We start from the raw sequence: 22,171 nt of genomic DNA on the forward strand, positions 1-22,171 counted from the left end.
AGCCAGAAAAAAAACATGGATGGTGCATATAAAAAAGTTATCAAGATTGTTAAGAATATTTATTTCGTTTTTATACCTTGCAGATACATTTCATCACCTTCTGCAAACATCTCCTCGCACCTGACACATCTTGCACAGTCTGGATGATAATGTTTTTCTCCCGCCTAGAAGAGAGGTTTGAATGATTGATTTTATGAGAATATTCAGGTTCTGTCAATTGATTCAATTGTCAAATATTAATATTCAGAAAATATCAACATGTATATTTCATCACAGTTTCAGCAACTGCTGCTATCAATCTTTTATTAAATGTGGTGCCTAATTGGGCACATTTCATCGCCACACCCTTCCACACGTCATAAATATATCTAAGGATAAATATGATTTTCAATCTAGTTTGTGTTATGCTCCGCCTACTCTGCTCTGTACTACCCCAAAGCCATCCGTTGATTAGTGCAGGTGTCAGGGGTTATTGGGAGAAGGCAGGGGAATGGGGTTAGGAGGGAGAGATAGGTCAGCCATGATTGAATGGCAGGGTAGACTTGATGGGCCAAATGGCCTAATTCTGCTCCTATCACATGGCCTTATGACCATCCTTGTCAATTGCCACACGAATTTTAGCACTATCTTCTTCGATCCCGACGACGGTTGTTGTCTGTACGGAGTTTGTACGTTCTCCCCGTGACCTGCGTGGGTTTTCTCCGAGATCTTTGATCTCCTCCCACATTCCAAAGGCGTGCAGGTTTGTAGGTTAATTGGCATGGAAAATGTAAAAATTGTCCCTAGTGTGTGTAGGATAGTGTGGGGATCCCTAATCGGCGCGGACCCGGTGGGCCGAAGGGCCTGTTTTCCGCACTGTATCACTAAACTAAACTAAAGGGCCAAGAATAAGATGCAACTGAGAAATATCAAGCATTCCCTAAAAATGTAGGTTTCAGTAAAACCTGTTGATATTTTCTCAAATCTACTGGCATTCATATTACTACTTTATTTATTTTGTCGACTTCCTCCAACATTAGAAACCTCCCAAGTGCTTTGGAGACCCTTTTATTAATGACAGTTTTTAATTTATTGTAATGTTAATTATGTATTTATCTGTGCTATAGATATAGAATCATAGAGTGATACACCATGAAATCAGGCCTTTCGACCCAGCTTGCTGGTTAGTTAGCAGTCTTGTTGTGCGTGGCCCCTTGGGCAAGATTGACCATAATATGGTTGAGTTCTTCATTAGGATGGAGAGTGACATTGTTAATTCAGAAACAAGGGTCCTGAATTTCAAGAAAGGTAACTTTGAGGGTATGAGACGTGAATTGGCCAAGATAGACTGGCAATTGATTCTTAAAGGGTTGACGGTGGATATGCAATGGAAGGCATTTAAAGACTGCATGGATGAACTACAACAATTGTTCATCCCAGTTTGGCAAAATAATAAATCAGGGAAAGTAGTGCATCCGTGGATAACAGGGGAAATCAGGGATAGTATCAAAACAAAAGATGAAGCATACAAATTAGCCAGAAAAAGCAGCCTACCAGAGGACTGTGAGAAATTCAGAGACCAGCAGAGGAGGACAAAGGGCTTAATTAGGAAAGGGAAAATAGATTATGAAAGAAAACTGGCAGGGAACATAAAAACTGACTGCAAAAGTTTTTATAGATATGTGAAGAGAAAAAGATTAGTTAAAACAAATATAGGTCCCCTGCAGTCAGAAACAGGTGAATTGATCATGGGGAACAAGGACATGGCAGACCAATTGAATAACTACTTTGGTTCTTTCTTCACTAAGGAAGACATAAATAATCTGCCGGAAATAGCAGGGGACTGGGGGTCAAATGAGATGGAGGAACTGAGAGAAATCCAGGTTAGCTGGGAAGTGGTGTTAGGTAAATTGAATGGATTAAAGGCCGATAAATCTCCAGGGCCAGATAGGCTGCATCCCAGAGTACTTAAGGAAGTAGCCCCAGAAATAGTGGATGCATTAGTGATAGTTTTTCAAAACTCTTTAGATTCTGGAGTAGTTCCTGAGGATTGGAGGGTAGCTAATATAACCCCACTTTTTAAAAAGGGAGGGAGATAGAAAACGGGGAATTACAGACCAGTTAGTCTAACATCGGTAATGGGGAAACTGCTAGAATCAGTTATTAAAGATGGGATAGCAGCACATTTGGAAAGTGGTGAAATCATTGGACAAAGTCAGCATGGATTTATGAAAGGTAAATCATGTCGGACGAATCTTATATAATTTTTCGAGGATGTAACTAGTAGAGTGGATAAGGGAGAACCAGTGGGTATGTTATATCTGGACTTTCAGAAGGCTTTCGACAAGGTCCCACATAAGAGATTAGTATACAAACTTAAAGCACACGATATTGGGGGTTCAGTATTGATGTGGATAGAGAACTGGCTGGCAGACAGGAAGCAAAGAGTATGAGTAAACGGATCCTTTTCAGAATGGCAGGCAGTGACTAGTGGGGTACCGCAAGGCTCAGTGCTGGGACCCCAGCTATTTACAATATATATTAATGATTTGGACGAGGGAATTGAATGCAACATCTCCAAGTTTGCGGATGACACTAAGCTGGGGGGCAGTGTTAGCTGTGTGGAGGATGCTAGGAGGCTGCAAGGTGACTCGGATAGGCTGGGTGAGTGGGCAAATGCATGGCAGATGCAGTATAATGTGGAGTTCTTATAAATGTGAGGTTATCCACTTTGGTGGCAAAAACAGGAAAGTAGACTATTATCTGAATGGTGGCCGATTAGGAAAAGGGGAGATGCAACGAGACCTGGGTGTCATGGTACACCAGTCATTGAAAGTAGACATGCAGGTGCAGCAGGCAGTGAAGAAAGTGAATGGTATGTTAGCATTCATATCAAAAGGATTTGAGTATAGGAGCAGAAAGGTTCTACTGCAGTTGTACAGGGTCTTGGTGAGACCACAGCTGGTGTTTTGCGTACAGTTTTGGTCTCCTAATCTGAGGAAAGACATTCTTGCCATAGAGGGAGTACAGAGAAGGTTCACCAGACTGATTCCTGGGATGGCAGGACTTTCATATGAAGAAAGACTGGATAGACTCAGCTTGTACTCGCTAGAATTTAGAAGATTGAGGGGGGATCTTATAGAAACTTACAACATTCTTAACGGGTTGGACAGGCTAGATGCAGGAAGATTGTTCCCGATGTTGGGGAAGTCCAGAACAAGGGGTCACAGTTCAAGGATAAGGGGGAAATCTTTTAGGACCGAGATGAGGAAAACATTTTTCACACAGAGAGTGGAGAATCTCTGGAATTCTCTGCCACAGAAGGTAGTTGAGGCCAGTTCGTTGGCTATATTTAAGAGGGAGTTAAATGTGGCCCTTGTGGCTAAAGGGATCAGGGGGTATGGAGAGAAGGCTGGTACAGGATACTGAGTTGGATGATCAGCCATGATCATATTGAATGGCGGTGCAGGCTCGAAGGGCCAAATGGCCTACTCCTGCACTTAATTTCTATGTTTCTATGTTGCTCATGCTGTCCAAGGTGCCCCATCTATATTAATCCCAGCTGCCCGCATTTGGCCCAAATCCTTTTAAACCACATCCTCTGGTTCGTGATTCCCCTACTCTGTGCACCTACCCTGTCTATTCCCCTCTTTATCTTATAAACCTCCATAAGATCTTCCTGTCTGAGAGATACCCGACATGTCAATGCTGCAAGTAATGCTGGGAAGGAAGCTGGCTGACCTGAAGGTGGAAGAACACCCTCTAAAAGAACATGAGCCATGCAAAGGGAGGAAAATAATTATCTCATGAAACATATTGATGCTGTTGAAAAGGGAAAAAAGAACAACCATGTTCTAAGAATATTGAGCTGTTAAGATAAACTTGTCACTTTGACTCCTATTTGCTGGTGACCTATAGACTTGAAAGGAATGTGACGAAGTGAGTTCATATTATCAAGCATGAAATCAATATGCAAGTAAACAGTTTGTTTGAAATGACGTGGCTGGGAAGAACTATAGGTAGATAGACACAAAGAGCTGGAGTATTTCTGGTGCATCTCTGGAGAAAAGGCATAGATGACATTTCGGGTCGAGACCCTTCTTCAGACTCTGATTCTGAAGAAAGGTCTCCACCCGAAACGTCACCTATTCCTTTTCTCCAGAGTTCCTGTCTGACCCGCTGAGTTACTCCAGCTTTTAGTGTCTACCTTCAGTTTAAACCAGCATCTGCAGTTCCTTACTACTCAAGAACTACAGGTATTTCTGAAAGAAATGCCCCGTAGAATCTATGATTCCCAGAGAGGATTACTTCCAGCATGAAGTATAATTGTGTTCAGCTACAGTACTCCTGCTAACATAACCTCAAGTGGAAAAATGAACAATGATTCCCAGTTCAACATTTAGACAGAAATGTTAGGCAGGTACATGGATAGGACAGGTTTGGGCGATTATGGACCAAGCGCAGGCAAGTGGGACTAGTGTAGCTGAAACATTGTTGGCCGGTGTGGACGAGTTGGGCCGAAGGGCCTGTTTCCACGTTGTATAACTCTATTAATCTATTCCCTCATCCCATTTTGTATATCTGAAAAAAAAACAGGCATGTTGTATAAAGAGGATAAGGGATGAGAAAGAAAGACAGAAGGAAAAACAGTAAAATAAAACAATAAGCACTGAAGAAGGGTTTCGACCTGAAACGTTGCCTATTTCCTTCACTCCATAGATGCTGCCTCACCCGCTGAGTTTCTCCAGCATTTTTGTCTACCTTCGATTTTCCAGCATCTGCAGTTCCTTCTTAAACAATAAGCACACAATATTTATTCTTACCTCCAATACTCTGCCAGTAATAAATTTTGTGCAGCGTTCACATTTGATTCCAAACTGGGAATGATAATCAGCCTCACAGTAAGGATTCCCATCTCTGCAAAAGGGATATTTTATGATTATGCCATTTGTATTTGCAATGCAGGCGGTAAGAGAGTAATTCAAACAAGTGGTGAAATGCAACCTCACAAACCCACACGTCAGCCATGCTGGCCAATTATATTCCCCTTATGCAATTTAAAAAGGCTAAGTAAATTATTGCTGAACCTTGCAGAATATGTTGACATAAAATTATTGACACTAACTACAAGAAAGCAAACTCAGTGCTAGCATTTATTTCAAGATGGCTTGTATACAAAAACAGGGATGTAACGTTGAGGCTCTATCGGGCGCTGGTAAGGCCAGTATTTGGAATATTGTGAGCAATCTTGGGCACCATATCTGAGGAAGGATGTGCTGGCTCCAGAGAGGGTCCACGGGAGGTTTACAAGAATGATCCCAGGAATGAGTAGATTAACCAATGATGAGCACTGGGCCTGTATTTGCTGGAGTTCAGAGCAATGAGGGGGAACTCATTGAAACATACAGTATAGTGAAAGGCCTGGATAGAGTGCATGTGGAGAGGATGTTTCCACTAGTGGGAGAGTTTACGAGTAGAGGTCTTAGCCTCAGAATTAAAGGATATTCCTTTAAGAAAGAGATAAGGAGAAATTTATTTTGTCAGAGGTGGTGAATCTGTGGGAATTTTTACCACCGAAGGCTATGGAGGCCAAGTCAATGGATATTTTTAAGGCAGAGATAGATACATTCTTGGTTAGTGCGGGTGTCAGGCCAAGTCAGTGGATATTATTAAGGCAGAGATAAGATTGTACAAATTGTCAGAGGTTATGGGGAGAGGGCAGGAGAATGGGGTTAGGAGGGAGAGATAGATCAGCTATGATTGAATGGCGGAGTAGACTTGATAGACCAAATGGCCTAATTTAATTCCTATCGCTTATGACCTTATGATAAGAATAAATATTTTTTGGCATGTTGACCAAATGACAAAGCCATTGTCTACTTCCAGAAATGGATTCATCAGTTTATTATCTGTATCAAACAGAATGGATTCCTTCTTCGCTTTCAGCCAACATGGTGGACATTGCATCACTAAATACCTTCCACTTCCAGATAAAAAGAGGAATTGTGTTTTGAAATTCAATCTCAGGATTATTGTTATTCATGAGTTATTTTTCTTTCATCTTTAATCCACAGGAAAACTTTTGAAGATCAAACAGACCTCAGCACTTGTGCATGCAGCTGCAAAAATCTAGCAAATGTTTATTACACAATATATACTTGAAAACTAAGCTTATGTGACACGTACTGAGCATATAGCTGGCAATAAAACCTACTTTAATGATAGCACTCAAAATCTGTAGCAAGCTCAGTTGCTAAACCTGGAAAGTTTAAAGATTTGAAGAGTAAGGCAATAATGCACAATCTTATTGTGCTGCTGTTTTACATTAACAACTCTCCAACAAGCGTGTGGGAAAAAGAGATGGGAGAAATTAATTATCCTCAGAAAGATTTTCATTGTATGTGAGTAATACTGGACACGGTGAAGGTGATTTTCAATTTCATCTGGCAGTAATCTAGTGCTGCAGATCATTGGACAATCGTAGATAGACACAAAATGCTGGAGTAACTCAGCCAGCATCTCTGGAGAGAATGAATGGGTGACATTTCAGGTTGGGTCCCTTCTTCAGACTCTCAGACTCTCGACCTGAAACATCACCCATTCCTTCTCTCCAGAGATGCTGCCTGTCCCACTGAGTTACTCCAGCATTTTGTGCCTATCTTCGGTTTTAACCAGCAGTTTTTTCCTACACATTGGAAAATCATAGATTGAACTCAGGGTGGTTTATGTAACATGGGCCATCCATTTCTCCAGTTTGCCATCCACATCATTGCATCAAAAATTAACCTCAATAAATTTGTTACTTCTTAGTACAATGTTCCTTTTAATGTGGTCCATGTAGTCCACTTGTAACTCTGTGCCACATAGAATCATAGAATCATAGAAAGTAGGTGCGAGAGTAGACCACCAGGTCCGTCGAGCCCGCACCGCCATTCACTCATGCTGAACACTAAACAGACACACTTACCCACAAACAGTAGACACAAGACACACAACACAAGACACTACCCTCCCCTTTATACCGCTATCACCCCTCTCCACCCCAAGAACCGCGTGATCTCCTGGGGGAGGCAAAAAACCGGATAAAAACCCAGGTCCAATTCGGGAAAAAAATCCGGGAAATTCCTCTCCGACCCCAATCCAGGCGATCGACACTTGTCCAGGAGATCATTCAGGTCTACTATACTAACCATACCTAGGTCCATATCCCTGCCCTCTCCCCGTAGCCCCTTATCCCCTTGGCAGCTAAAAAACCATCTATTTTTGACTTAAATATATTTAACGTTTCTGCTTCCACTGCTCCCTGGGGCAGTGAATTCCACAAACTAACCACCCTCTGGGTGAAGAAGTTCTTCCTCATCTCAGTTTTAAAAGAGCCCCCCCTCACTCTGCAACTATGTCCCCTAGTTCTAGCCTCCCCGATCATTGGGAACATCCTCGGTGCATCCACCCGATCAAGGCCCCTCACGATCTTATACGTTTCAATGAGATCGCCTCTCATTCTTCTAAACTCCAAAGAGTAGAGTCCCAGCTTACTTAACCTTTCCTCATATGTCAATCCCCTCATTGCAGGAATTAATCTTGTAAACCTTCGCTGCACTGCCTCCAGGGCTAGTACATCCTTTCTTAAGTATGGACCCCAGAACTGTACACAGTATTCCAAATGTGGTCTCACTAATACCGTGTACAGCTGCAGCAAGACCTCCGTGTTTTTATACTCAATCCCCCTAGCAATAAAGGCCAAAACTCCATTGGCCTTCCTGATTGCTTGCTGCACCTGCATACTGACTTTTAGTGATTCATGTACTAATACCCCTAGATCCCTTTGCGTTGCATTACAACGCAGCTCCTCCTCATTTAGAAAATAACTTGCCCTATCATTTTTTTCCCCAAAGTGAATGACTTCACATTTATTAGTATTAAATTTCATCTGCCAAGTTGTTGCCCACTCACCTAGCTTATCTATATCCTTTTGCAGACTCTTCCTATCCTCCTCATCCCCTACTTTCCCTCCCATTTTCGTATCGTCCGCAAATTTTGATATATTACACTTGGTTCCCTCCTCCAAATCATTTATATAAATTGTGAACAACTGGGGTCCCAGCACCGACCCTTGCGGAACCCCGCTAGTTACCGGTTGCCATCCCGAGTATGAACCATTTATCCCCACTCTCTGCTTCCTATTCGTTAGCCAATCCTCTACCCATGCTAATATATTACCCCCAATCCCATAATTTTTTATTTTTAGCAATAGTCTCTTATGTGGCACCTTGTCAAAAGCCTTTTGGAAGTCCAAGTATACCACATCCACCGGTTCCCCTTTATCCACCCGGGTTGTTACTTCCTCAAAGAATTCGAGCAGATTCGTTAAACACGATTTCCCCTTCACAAAACCATGCTGGTTCTGTCTGATGAAGTCATGTTTATCCAAGTGGCCCGTTAGTGTTTCTTTAATAATTGTCTCCAACATTTTACCCACCACCGATGTTAGACTAACCGGTCTATAGTTACCCGCCTTCTGTTTACTTCCTTTTTTAAATATAGGTGTTACATTGGCCATTTTCCAATCCACTGGGACCGTTCCTGCCTCCAGGGAGTTTTGGAAAATTATCACCAATGCATCCACAATCCCCACTGCTATCTCCCTCAAGACCCTTGGATGTAATCCATCAGGCCCAGGGGATTTATCCTCCTTCAGTCTCATTAATTTCCCTAATACCACCTCCTTGGTGATCTTAATAGTATTTAGCTCCTCCATTCCTACCGCCTCCTGTTTATCCAGCGTTGGAATATTTTTTGTGTCTTCTATGGTGAAGACTGATACAAAATACTCGTTTAATGCCTTTGCCATTTCCATGTTCCCCACCAACAACTCTCCAGTCTCACCCTCCAATGGACCAACGTTCACCTTAGCCACCCTTTTTCTTCTTATATAGCTATAAAAACTCTTACTATTAGTTTTTATGTTGTTCGCTAAATTCCTTTCATAGCCTATTTTCCCCGTCTTAATTAATCTCTTAGTTACTTTTTGCTGACCTTTAAATGCTTCCCAATCCTCTACCCTCCCACTACCTCTGGCTACCTTATATGCCCTTGCCTTCAGCCGAATACTATCTTTTATAGTTTTACTGAGCCATGGCTGACTGTTCTTACCCTTACCCCTTTTTTTCTTCATAGGAATAAATTTATCTTGAAGGTTATACAGTAGATCCTTAAACGTACACCACTGCTCATGTACCGTCTTATTCTTGAGTCTGCTATCCCAGTCAACTTTGATCAGCTCAGTCCTCATACCTTCATATTCCCCCTTATTTAGACTAAGCACCCTAGCCTGAGTTTCAACCTGCTCCCCTTCTATTTGAATATGGAATTCGACCATATTGTGGTCACTTGTTCCCAACGAGTCCCTAACTATGACATTTTTAATTAATCCTGCTTCATTACACAGGACCAGATCTAAGATTGCCTCCCCCCTTGTCGGTTCCGTGACATACTGTTCTAGGAACCCGTCTCTAATACATTCTATAAACTCTTCCTCTAGTCTACCCTGCCCAGTTTGGTTTGCCCAATTAATATGAAAATTGAAGTCCCCCATGATTACAGCAGTTCCCTTTTTACATGCGTCAACTATTTGCAGATTTATGTTCTGACTAACAGCGTCACAGCTATTTGGAGGTCTATAAATTACACCCACTAGTGTTTTTTTCCCCTTGTTATTCTCTATCTGTACCCAAGCTGTTTCACTATCCTGATCCTTCAACGCAATATCCTTCCTCTCTATTGCCGTTATTCCCTCCCTTATTAAAAGGGCCACCCCTCCTCCCTTTCTTTCCTGTCTATCTTTTCTAATTGTCGAGTACCCCTCTATATTTAACTCCCAGTCCTGATCCCCTTGCAGCCATGTCTCCGTAATGGCCACGATATCATAACTATATATACTTAATTGCACCGTTAATTCATTTATCTTATTTTGAATACTCCGCGCATTTAGATAAAGCACTTTCAGATGATTTTTACTACCCTTCCTTTCCGTTTTTGCCCCTTTTACATCTAGAGCTTTATCTTCACACATTCTGGATCCTCCTGTCACATTTTGATTTTCCGCTTCCCTAGCCTCCCTAGATGAGCCCTCCAATCTATCCTTCCAAAGCACTGCTGTAATATCTTCCCTGACTAGCAATGCAACACCACCACCTCTTGCCCCTCCAATTCTATCACACCTGAAGCAATGAAACCCTGGAATATTTAGTTTCCAATCACAGCCCTCCTGCAACCATGTTTCACTGATCGCCACAACATCATACTTCCAGGTGTCTATCCAGACTCTAAGCTCATCCACCTTTCTTACAATGCTCCTAGCATTAAAATATGCATATTTAAGAAACCCCCCGTCTCTTCTTCTCTGTTTATTTCCTTTTTTTTCTTTCTCCTCTTGTGTCCGAGTGCTTCCCTTTTCTGCTTCCTGCCTCCCATTCGGTCTACTAGCTTTCTCTAATTGAGTCCCTCGCCCCAACCATTCTAGTTTAAAGTCCCCCCAGTGACCTTTGCAAATTTCCCCGCCAGAATGTTGGTCCCCCTCGGGTTCAAGTGCAACCCATCCTCTCTGTACAGGTCCCACCTTCCCCAAAAGAAGTCCCAATGATCCAGAAACTTGAATCCCTGCCCTCTGCACCAGTCTTTCAGCCACGCATTTATCCTCCACCTCGCTCTATTCTTACTCTCACTGTCGCGTGGTACAGGCAGTAATCCTGAGATTGTTACCTTTTTGGTCCTTTTCCTTAACTCTCCTCCCAACACCCTAAATCCTCCCTTCAAGACCCCTTCACTCTTTTTACCTATGTCATTTGTACCAATATGTACCACGACCTCAGGCTCCTCTCTCTCTGATTTCAGGATATCTTGGATGCGTTGAGACACGTCCGAGACCTTGGCACCAGGGAGGCAGACCACCATCCTGGTCTCCCGACTGCGGCCACAGAAACGCCTATCCGACCCCCTAACAATAGAGTCCCCAATTACTATTGCCCTCTTCTTTTTTTCTGGGCCTTTCACTACTTACACCAGCTTGATTTTAACCATTGTACACATCCTCTTCACTTTATTAATCTTAATTGAGTATATACATCAAATCTACTACCCATTAATATTTGACAATATTACATAGAAATGTACAGCACAGGAATGGGCCTTTTGGCCCACAATGTTTGTGTCAAACATGATGCCAAGTCAAACTGATCCTATCTGCCTGCACACTATCCATATCCCTCTATTCCCTGCACTTCTATGTGCCTGTCTACGGTAAAAGTCTCTTAAACACTACTATAATAACTGTCTCCACCACCACCCCTTGCAGTGCATTCCAGGTCCACACTGCTCTCTGTGTAAATAAACTTGCCCTGCATATCTTCATTACAATTCCACCTCTCACATTGCCTATCTCCTTCGCTCCATAGATGCTGCTGCACCCGCTGAGTTTCTCCAGCATTTTTGTGTACCTTCGATTTTCCAGCATCTGCAGTTCCTTCTTAAACAGCTATGCTCTCTGGTGTTGCACATTTCCACCTTGGGAAACTGGTTCGGACTGTCTACCCTATCGTTGCCACTCATAATTTGATGTACTTCTGTCGATTCTCCCCTGAAACTCCAACGCTCCTGAGAAACCAATCCAAGTCTGTCCAGCCTCTCCCTGTAGCTGAAACCCTCTAACCGAGACAGTATTTTGGCAAAACTCCTCTACACCTCTCTAAATGCTCCACATCCTTCCTGTAATGGGGCAACCAGAACTGCAGGCAATACTCCAAACGCAAACTTACCTACAGAGCTGCATCATGACTTACAGACTCTTATATTCAATGTCACTAGCAATGAAGGCAAGCATATCATACGTCTACTTTACCACACTATCTACTTGTGCTGCCTCCTTCAGTAAGCTATGAACTTAGACTCCAAGATCCCTCTGCACATCAGTTCTGTAAAGGGTCTTGCCATTAACTATATACTTTGCTTATATTCCACTGAAGAGTTCATATCTGAAACATTAACTATGTCTGATGTATTACTGGATAGTACATTGTATTATTTAGAAGAGTATAGAGAAGTTTTCAAAGGGGCTCATAAGATCGTAAGTGATAGGAGCAGAATTAGGCCATTCGGCCCATCAAGTCTACTCCGCCATTCAATCATGGCTGATCTATCTCTTCCTCTTAACTACATTCTCCTGCCTTCTCCCCATAATCTCTTAACACCTGAACTAATGAAGATTATATCTATCTCTGCCTGAATATATCCGTTGACTTGGCCTGCATAGCCTTCTGTGGCAAAGAATTTCACAGATTCACCACCCTCTGACTAATGAAAATCCTCTTCATCTCTTTCCTAAAAGAACATCCTTTAATTCTGAGGCTGACTTCTAGTCCCAGACTCCCCCACTAGTGGAAACAACCTCTCCACATCCACTCTATCCAAGCCTTTCACTATTCTGTACATTTCAATGCGGTCCCCCCCGTCATTCTTCGTAACTCCAGCGAGTACAGGCCCAGTGCTGTCAATCGCTCATCTCTTTCAAGAGAGATTTAGATTTAGCTTAGGGCTGAAGGAATCAAGGGATATGGGGAAAAAGCAGGAACGGGGTTTTGATTTTAGATGATCAGCCATGATCATATTGAATGGCAGTACGGGCTCGAAGGGCCGAATGGCCTATTCCTGCACCTATTTTTCTATGTTTCTATATGTTAACCGACTAATTCCTGGGATCAATCTTGTAACCCTTCTCGGCAGAGCCAGCACATCCTTGCACAGATATGGTGCCCAAAATTGCTCACAATATTCCAAATGCGGCCTGACCAGCGCCTTCTAGAGCCTCAGCATTATATCCCTGTTTTTGTATACAAGCCCTCGTGAAATAAATGCTAGCATTGAGTTTGCTGACAGGAAGATTAAAACGCATGGGATCCTCGGTGACCTAGAGGTTTGCATTCAGAACTGGCTTACTTATAGAAGTCAGAGTGTTATAGTTGTGGTGGATTGAGGTTATTCCGCCTGGAGTCTGTGACCAGTGGATTTCCGCAGGGATCTGTGCTGGGACCACTGTTGAATGTGATACATAAAAATGACTTGGAAGTAAATGCAAATGGCTTGGCTATTTAGTTTGCAGACAGCACCAAAATTGGTGGAGCTGTGGACAGTGAGGGTAGGCTGTTAAAGTGTACGGTAGGAAATAGATTAGCTGTGGGAAATGGGTGGAGAATTGGTAGATGGAGTTTGTGGTGCAGCTCTTTGGGAGGTCAAATGCAAGTGGAAAGTAATGGCAAGACCCTTAACTGGGGATAGGCTGTGGGCCGAGGAGCTTTATTCTACTGTTTCGTGACCCAAGACACAGAACTACATGAAATTTTCACATATTGTGTAAAAAAATTATGTAAATCACCCCTGAAACTAATCATGAACAAGACTTGCATATTTTTATTAAATTAGAGAAAAACTGGAAAAACTTCGGGTATTTTTAGTCCAATCAAAGCACGTTTAACATTGAGTTGTCTGCCAGTTGGCCAATCACGCGCTTTGTTTCAGGCTAGCACACATCATAGCTGAGAGGGCTTCACTGATGCCTGTTTTACTGGAGATTCTGATGAAGATTCTTTGTCATGGAAACTTGCAGCAGGGTAATTGAATTTAGTGAGAAAAGCATTAAGAAGTCTGAAAAATGTGCAGCTAAGTGGATAGAAGTTGAAGAAAGTCTTGAAAGGCAAAGTCTCTGCTGAGGTGCTGCAGTCAAACTTTGTGAATCAACGAACTGAAAGGTAAGATCTAAAGTCTGAATTTATGAAAAATTAATCTGTATGGACTTTAATTAATTTAATTGCACCCTTTATAATGTGAAAAAATGAGATTTGGAGGCTGTACATTCACTCATTCACTCATTCATTCACTCACTCATTTATCCATAGCGGCCGTTTCCAGGAAAACGGAGGAATATATCTATCTGGCATATATAAGGTATAATAATATATTATATGCCTGACCCGCTGAGTTACTCCAGAACTTTGTGTCTAATGTCCACATATGAATCTTCTTTACTCTGCATGCTCTCCAATGCAGTCATATATTTCTTATAGTGCAGTGACCAGGACTGCACACAATGTTCCAAGTGTTATTTATATCATGTTTTTTAAATAATATATTATATTATTTCACCTATATTACTATCTGGAATGTATATAGGTATAATGATATATTATATTATTATATATATATTATATTATTATACCTATATTACTATCTGGAATATTAGGGTGGGGGGTGGGGGGGTGGGAGGGGGGAAGACGAAAGGAAGAGGAAGAGCCAGAGGGCTGAGGGAGAAACCTGTCTTTGGAGGGAGGAGGAGAACTTCTTCAAAGTAGGCATACCTTGAGGAGATATTGCAGTGTTACCTTTGTGTTTGTTTAAAATATAATCACAGACAAATTCGGAGGAATTATGCCTACATCGCTTCCCCGGCACTCCATCACAATCACTCTGCCCTCCCCCACCAAACTCTCAAGAAAGGTGCCATTTAAAAAAAAATAGTGGAAATTTTATTTTAAGGCTTTAAAATTTTGATCTTTCAAGGCACGATCACTAAAATGTTCAGATATGGTCAGTTTGCTGTTCCCATTCCTCATGAAGTTCAAAATTAGTTGAAAAAATGGATAAGAAATGTGCAGATTAATTTTAAGGTAATTTTAATTTACCTTTTATAAGGTTGGTCTAAAAACTGAAATTAATTTATCTCAATGGGACAGTGCATCGTTTGATTTGCAAATATGCCTAACTTTTCTAGAGCTTATAGAAATAGTTATTAACTTCCATGTTGGCACAAACAGGTACAACAGGCAGTGAAGAAAGCAAATCGCATTTTGGCCTTCATACTATAGCTAGAGGATGTGAGAATAGAAGCAAGGAGGTCCTACTGCAGTTGTACAGGGCTCTGGTGAGACCGCACCTGGAGTATTGTGTGTAGTTTTGGTCTCCTAATTTGAGGAAGGACATTCTTGCTATTGTGGGAGTGCAGCGTAGGTTCACCAGGTTAATTTCCGGGATGGCGGGACTGACACGTGATGAAAGAATTGATCGATTAGGCTTATATTCACTGGAATTTAGAAGGATTAATCTTATAGAAACATATAAAATTCTTAAAGGATTGGACAGGCTAGATGTAGGAAAAATGTTCCAGATGTTGGGGGAGTCCAGAACCAGGGGTCACAGTTTAAGAATAAGGGGTAGGCCATTTAGGACTGAGATAAGAGAAAACCTTTTCACCCAAAGAGTTGTGAATCTGTGGAATTCTCTGCCACAGAAGGCAGTGGAGGCCAATTCACTGGATGTTTTCAAGAGTTAGATTTAGCTCTTAGGGCTAACGGAATCAAGGGATATGGGGAAAAAGCAGGAAAGGGATACTGATTCCAACAGTCTGTCTGTTCCTTCCTTCTTTGTTGTTTGTTTGTATGTGTTAAATGTATGTTTTTAGTGTTCTTTGGCTTGTTTTAAGTGGGGGGTGAGGGGGGGGGTACGTTGGGGTAACCTTTTTGTAATCTGTCTCCTCGACGGAGGTGCAATTTTTTTCTGTATCGTATCTCCGTCCGCACTGTGGCCTAACATCGAGGAGTTGGCGGCCTCGGCTGGAGACTAACTTTGAGACCTCCACCGCGGGAGCCTGCGGACATAACATCACGGAGCTCACGATCCCTGTCGGGGATCGACTTTGGGGCTCCAACCGCGGTAGCCATCGGACTTAACATTGTGGAGCTTGCGGTCTCTGGTTAGAGACCGACTTTTGGAACTCCAAGCAGAAGCTTCGACCGCCCCGACGCGAAACTTGCCACCGCCGGCTGCGGGAGCATCGATCGCCCCGACTGTGGCTGATTCGACTGTCCCCGACCGCAGGAGAATAAAAGAGGAAAAATTGGTCTTTATCTCCTTCCATCACAGTGAGGAACGTGTGGAATCCACTGTGGTGGATGTTTATGTTAACTTTTATGTAGTTGTGTGTCTTGTTTCTTTTGTTTTTTAGTTTGGCTCTATAGTAATTCGAGTTTCACTGTACCTTAATTAGTACATGTAACAATAAACTGACCTTGAAACCTTGATTTTGGATGATCAGCCATGATCATATTGAATGGCGGTGCTGACTCGAAGGGTCAAATGGCTTACTAGAGTCATAGAGTGATACGGTGTGGAAACAGGCCCTTCAGCCCAACTCGCCCACACCGGCCAACATGTCCCAGCTACACTAGTCCCACTTGCCTGCGCTTGGTCCATATCCCTCCAAATCTGTCCTATCCATGTACATGGCTAACTGTTTCTTAAATGATGGAATAGTCCCTGCCTCATTTACCTCCTCTGGCAGCTTGTTTCATACACCCACCACTCTTTGTGTGAAAAAGTTACCTCTCTGATTTCTATTAAATCTGTTGCCCTTCAACTTGAACCCATGTCCTCTGGTCCTCGATTCCCCTCCTCTGGGCAAAAGACATAGAAACATAGACTGTGCCCGATCTACCCGATCTATTCCTCTCATGAACTTGTACACATCTAAAAGATCACCCCTTATGCCCCTGCGCTCCATGGAACAGAGACCCAGCCTACTCAACCTCGCACCCCCTAGTCCTGGCAACATCCACCTATTTTCTATGTTGCTATTAAATATGCCCATTTGCGATGCTTCAGGAATTCCAAGTACTTCAGAGAAAAGGACCAGTGGGAAAACCTGGTGACATTTCCCTCCAATGACGCCAAACTTCAGGCTTTGTGAGTACTCAGAAATTAAAGGTTACTTTCAATTTTGGTTGGAATGGGAAAGAGGTGGTATTGAATGGCCTCCTGTTAATCACTGCGCATTTTTCTTTATACTGAAGTCAATGGAAAGTAAAACTTGGGATGGCAGGTAAATGGGTGGCTGATCCCAAACATCTACTTTTGCATGTCCCACTGACCAATACAGCCATTTACTCCCTGTATCCCTTGAACAAACTGTACTTACTTGCAGATATACTCAGCAGACAGAGCTTTCCCACACGTAAGACACTTAAAGCATCCCAGATGCCACTGCTTGTCCAGAGCTACCAAGGATTGGCCATTTTTAATTTCCAAGCCACAGCCTTCACAGTCTGCAAAAAGAATAAAGTAGATGAGATTCAAATTCTGGCTAAAACTAGTTGAACATTGTGTAATCTAACTATAACTTTTAAATGATATGAAGAATATCGCATAAATAAAGCCAAGGGAATTTACATTGTAAAACAACATGCTGTCAATTTTATGCATTAAAATAATCAGATCATTAAAATAATCAGATCATTAGTCCATTAATATTTACTAGTCATGCACTGTTTTTTCTTCATAATAGTTAACTAACCAATTTCCATATTAGATCCTTTTATTTGGTATGTAATTCGTTGGACCCCAAGCATACATTAAAACTGAAAGATATTTTCACATTGTGCAAAGAATTTGATAAAGGGAAATATTTAGACAAGGGCATCCTTCCTTGACTGATGAACAAATATACCAGAACATAGTGGCACGGTGGACTGGGTAAATGTGTTTGTTTATATATAAAGGGGGGGGGGGGGCACGGTGGCGCAGTGGTAGAGTTGCTGCCTTACAGCGCCAGTGCCCCAGGTTTGATCCTGACTATGGCTGCTTGTCTTTATGGAGTTTGTACGTTCTCCCCGTGAACTGCATGGGTTTTCTCCGAGATTTTGGTTTCGTCCCACACTCCAAAGACGTACAGGTTTGTAGGTTAATTGGCTTGATATAAGTGTAAAATTATCTCTAGTGTGTGTAGGATAGTGTTAATGTGCGGGGATTGCTGGTGTGCGTGGACTCGGTGGGGCAAAGGGCTTGTTTCCACACTGTATCTCTAAACTAAACTAAACTAAGCTAAACAGAGGGCAATTTTACACTTTCAGAAGGTAAGCATTGCCTTTGCTCAATAACTTTTCAATATCCAGTGCCACATGTGCAAATTAAATCTCAAACAATCAACTGAGCTATTTTGCAGGGCATTCTCAAACATTCCTGAAACACTCTCCTATTCTCCTGAAGGAAATAAATCAATTATTCCTTTAAATGTTGGCAGTAACTACCAAGGTTTGAGTCTATAATGGATATTCTGAGTGACAGAAGTTGCACAAAATAATTTTGCTTGAAAGAGTGCTTGTCAAATTATTAAGCTTCAGTCGTAAGATAATTTATTATGATTTTGTGTGAATAATCTAAGTGCACCTGAATAACATATTTTCTTCCAAGACCAAAGGAAATAATCAGTTTTGCCAGAACCTTACTGGGTTTGAGTTATTGCTTTTAAGGTAACTTTCTATAGTTCCCTCTGGGATGCCACCTTAAGATCCTATGTGTGCAAGCATCTCCCAAAATAGAGAGCTGGAAACTATATAAAGATCGATGGTGAAAACAAAAAACAGAGAGAAAAAGAATTAAATTAATATGCAATGCCAAAGCATACGAGCATCATTCCATCAATGTCTGTAGGTTAGAAGGACTTCCTTAAATCAATGTTGCACTTCCAATATTTAGAGCAGCTATGTTCCCTCCAAAAAAAAGTGTTTGAGTGCATGAATCAGATGCCTAGAAAAATGCCTAAATTGCCTCAAAGTTTCAAAAAGTGAGATGATCTGAAATAGAAATGACAGGGTAAAAAAGAATTTCCCGAATCTTCATCATGCTTGCTGGGCTTTGATTGAAGCTGTTACTTCTGAAATAGAGGTGACGGCATTGAGATTGAGTTACTGAACTAGTAGTTAGTTCAGAGGCTTGCACCAGTATGTGTGGGAAAGATCACTCCTATCTCCAATGATAATGTCCATCTCAGAATGGGCTCAGCTGTATGTGTCTTGTAAATAAGGTTAATGAACTAACCTCATTTATAACACATGCATAATAAATTGCATTTAGTTATGTTATTTATATTCTCACATACTACATTAGAATCTTTACACTGACATTAATTAGAATGAACTGTCTTCTCCATTTTGTTTTGTTTTTTGCAGTTTATTTGATCTTGCCATTTTCCCTGACTGGCGATTTGCAGATGTATTCTTCTCTTGATAAAATTTGGCCCTTTCTGATGTTCTCTGGTTGTCATTGCCCTGCACTATTTCCCTTCTCCCTCCTGAATAATCAATCACTTCAACTTCTACCTTCTTTTGTGTAGGAAGGAGCTGCAGGTGCTGGTTTAAACCTAAGACAGACACAAAAAGCTGGAGTAACTCAGCGGGACAGGCAGCATCTCTGGAGAGAGGGAATGGGTGACGTTTCGGGTTGAGACCCTTCCTCAGTCTCTTCTACCTTCTACCACCTTAGTTTTTCTCCCTTCTGATTCTACTGTCAAGGCTCCCAATTTAATTTAAACCCTCCCTGATCACACCAGAGCTCGCCCATCACTCTGTCCATTGTCACTGATATGCTGGCTCCTGATCACCAAAATACTCTTTCTAAAGACATTGTCATGTCTTTCAATCCTCTTCCAACCTTGTACATCTTTCCATTTCCTCTAAGTCATCTGAAATATATGAGGGATAGACGATAGGAAATCGGAGGTAGAACCGCGCGGGTCGGCAGAGCCTGCGGCTGTGGCCTGGGTCGGCGTGACGGAGGAGTCCAGAGAGGACCTGGCAGCGATAGTGGAGAGGTCGGTGCGGGGGCCCATGATGGTGCCAACCAACGGACAAGGACGTGGATGTGAATCGGCGCTACTGAGGGAAGGAACAATGGTGGACCCGGCAATGGGGGGACCACCGTGAGGGAGGGGGAAGAATATAGGGGGAACTGGCGTAGTGGGGATTGGGACGGAATTTGTAACTCCCTTTATGGGTGACTATTTCCATACCTTGGGTATGCAAACCAAGTATTTCACTGCGACATCACCTGTGACAATAAAGTTTTCCATTCAAATTCAATTCAAGAGGAAGGATGTGGATAGAAAAGAAAGTGAGAAGCTCTTTCCAAATGGTGAAGTGATAGAAAATCATAGGTCACCTATAAAATAAAGGGGAAGAGAATAGTGGCAGGAGGAAAAACCTTTCTACACTATGTGGTTGGAATCTGAAATGTAGTGTCTACGCATGTGATGGAGGAGGGTTTCACTGTGGCCTTCATTGGATGAAAGTATTGTGAGGAGAATATATTGTGAGAGAACGTATTGTGCTGGCTTGAAGGGCCGAATGGTCTACTCCTGCGTCTATTGTCTATTGAGACATTTGCAATGGTGTAGGGAAGGGTCAGGGAGCGGTACTAGTAATAGTTCTGGGAGAAGACTGTGATGATATGCACAATGGAACTACCTGCCTCCTTCTGTGCTGCGCCATCTCTATGATTGAATGAATTAATGAATGAATAGTTTATTGGCCAAGTATTCACATACAAGGAATTTGCCTTGGTGCTCCGCCCGTAAGTGACAAAATGACATAGTCACTGTGAGGAATGACACATAAAACATCAAACATTAATAATGATTCCATTCCATGATAGGCCCACTCCTAACTGCATTATATTTAAATAAAGTTTAACAGGAGTATGTCTTTGGTTTAGTTTAGTATAGAGATACAGCACGGAAACAGGCCCTTTGGCCCACCGAGTCCACACCGACGAGCGATCCCCGCACATTAACCCTACATACACTGGGGACAATTTTGTTACATTTACATACCAAGCCAATAAACATACATACCTGTACGTCTTTGGAGTGTGGGAGGAAACCAAAGATCTCGGAGTAAACACACGCAGGTCACGGGGAGAACGTACATGCTCTATACAGACAAACACCCATAGTCAGGATCGAACCCGGGCCTCTGGCGCTGTAGGGCAGTAGCTCTACCGTGGTGCCCTTCACCAAGGAATAATCTTACATTTTCCAAAAGGCAGCTAATTGACCCTTGAAAAAGTCAGTGACTGAACATATCGTGACCTTCAGAAATACTCTGTCAATATCCAGAGAAAACCAAACATACTTACTTATCGGAGCTTGAGCCGGCACGTGTTTTGAATTGGTGGCCGGAAACTGAGAACACTTTTGGCAGATGCATTCCTTTCCATTAAAAGTCACACGATCTCCAGGAGGAAAAGGCTGTCTGAAGAGTTAAAAACAAAACACAGCTTTACAAAGATAAATTTAGTTTAAGTACTAGACTAAGTGAGACCTGTTGGGTCCCATGTTCACACGGGAGGGCTGGTCCCCCGACGCAATATTCCAGCTCTCCACCAATTCCAATATTGGTGGCCAGTGGGGGGGCTTTCTGGAGTGCTGGTATGGGTTCTTGGGATGGCAGCTCAGTCCCTCAAGCCCGATCTGCTGGCAGCTCACTCACGGTTGGTGGGCTGGCTGTTGACTCATGACTATTCCTTGAAATTCCATTTCAAGTAGGGTGCAAGGCCACCAAATTCAAATCCATGTTCCTACCATTTCAAGCACGGTGCAAGGCCACTAAATTCAAGTGCAGTTTCTTACCACTATGAGCAGGGTGCAAAGCCACCGAATTCAGGTGCAGTTTCCAACCACTTCAAGCAGGGTGCAAGGCCACCAAATTCACATGCAGTTTCATACCACTTCAAGCTGGATCCAAGGCCACCAAATTCAAGTGCAGTTTCATACCACTTTCAGTAGGATGCAAGGCCACCAAATTCAGTGCAGTTTCATACCACTTCAAGCAGGATGCAAGGCCGCCAAATTCAAGTGCAGTTTCATTCCACTTCAAGCAGGGTCGAAGGCCACCGAATTCAAATGCAGCTTCATACCATTTCATGCAGGGTGAAACCACCATAAAACCACACAAAACTCACAGTTCAGTAGACATTCAGTGTGTTCAGTTGATTCACAGATCAGCCAGAGTCATGACCTCTCCCTCCCCCATCATGCAGAGACCGAGCCACACCCACACTTCCGGGTTTTATAACCCCTCCCCCTCCCACCGGAAAAGGTGTGGCTTTCAGGGCGTGATTGACAGAAGAGAGATTCTCAACATTTTTTAAACACTAATAACACTTTTATTTTTCATTGATGGGAAGAATTCTCTGCATCTGCTCAGCGGAGGGGGGACTGAGTAAGATGGCCAAATATCACAGCCGTAAGTGGTAGCGTTTTATCTAAAATGAATATACAGAGCAAACAAGAAGTAAGTGCATTTGCAGTAGTGCCTTT

At 42.4% G+C, this 22,171-nt stretch overlaps 1 protein-coding gene across 3 annotated transcripts in view; it reads right to left on the minus strand.

Annotated features, from left to right (window-relative positions):
* Nucleotides 1–22,171, minus strand: part of ablim2 (actin binding LIM protein family member 2) — a 282,951-nt gene that overhangs the window by 119,539 nt on the left and 141,241 nt on the right. For all 3 annotated transcript variants that reach the window (XM_033019316.1, XM_033019307.1, XM_033019299.1), the window contains exons 4-7: nucleotides 20,989–21,104; nucleotides 16,997–17,123; nucleotides 4,803–4,896; nucleotides 77–164 (exon numbers count right to left, since the gene is read on the minus strand). In XM_033019316.1, coding sequence (XP_032875207.1) covers nucleotides 77–164; nucleotides 4,803–4,896; nucleotides 16,997–17,123; nucleotides 20,989–21,104 — 425 coding nt within the window. The remainder of the gene's footprint in view (nucleotides 1–76; nucleotides 165–4,802; nucleotides 4,897–16,996; nucleotides 17,124–20,988; nucleotides 21,105–22,171) is intronic.

Source organism: Amblyraja radiata, chromosome 1, assembly GCF_010909765.2.
Source record: "Amblyraja radiata isolate CabotCenter1 chromosome 1, sAmbRad1.1.pri, whole genome shotgun sequence".
NCBI lineage: Eukaryota > Metazoa > Chordata > Chondrichthyes > Rajiformes > Rajidae > Amblyraja > Amblyraja radiata.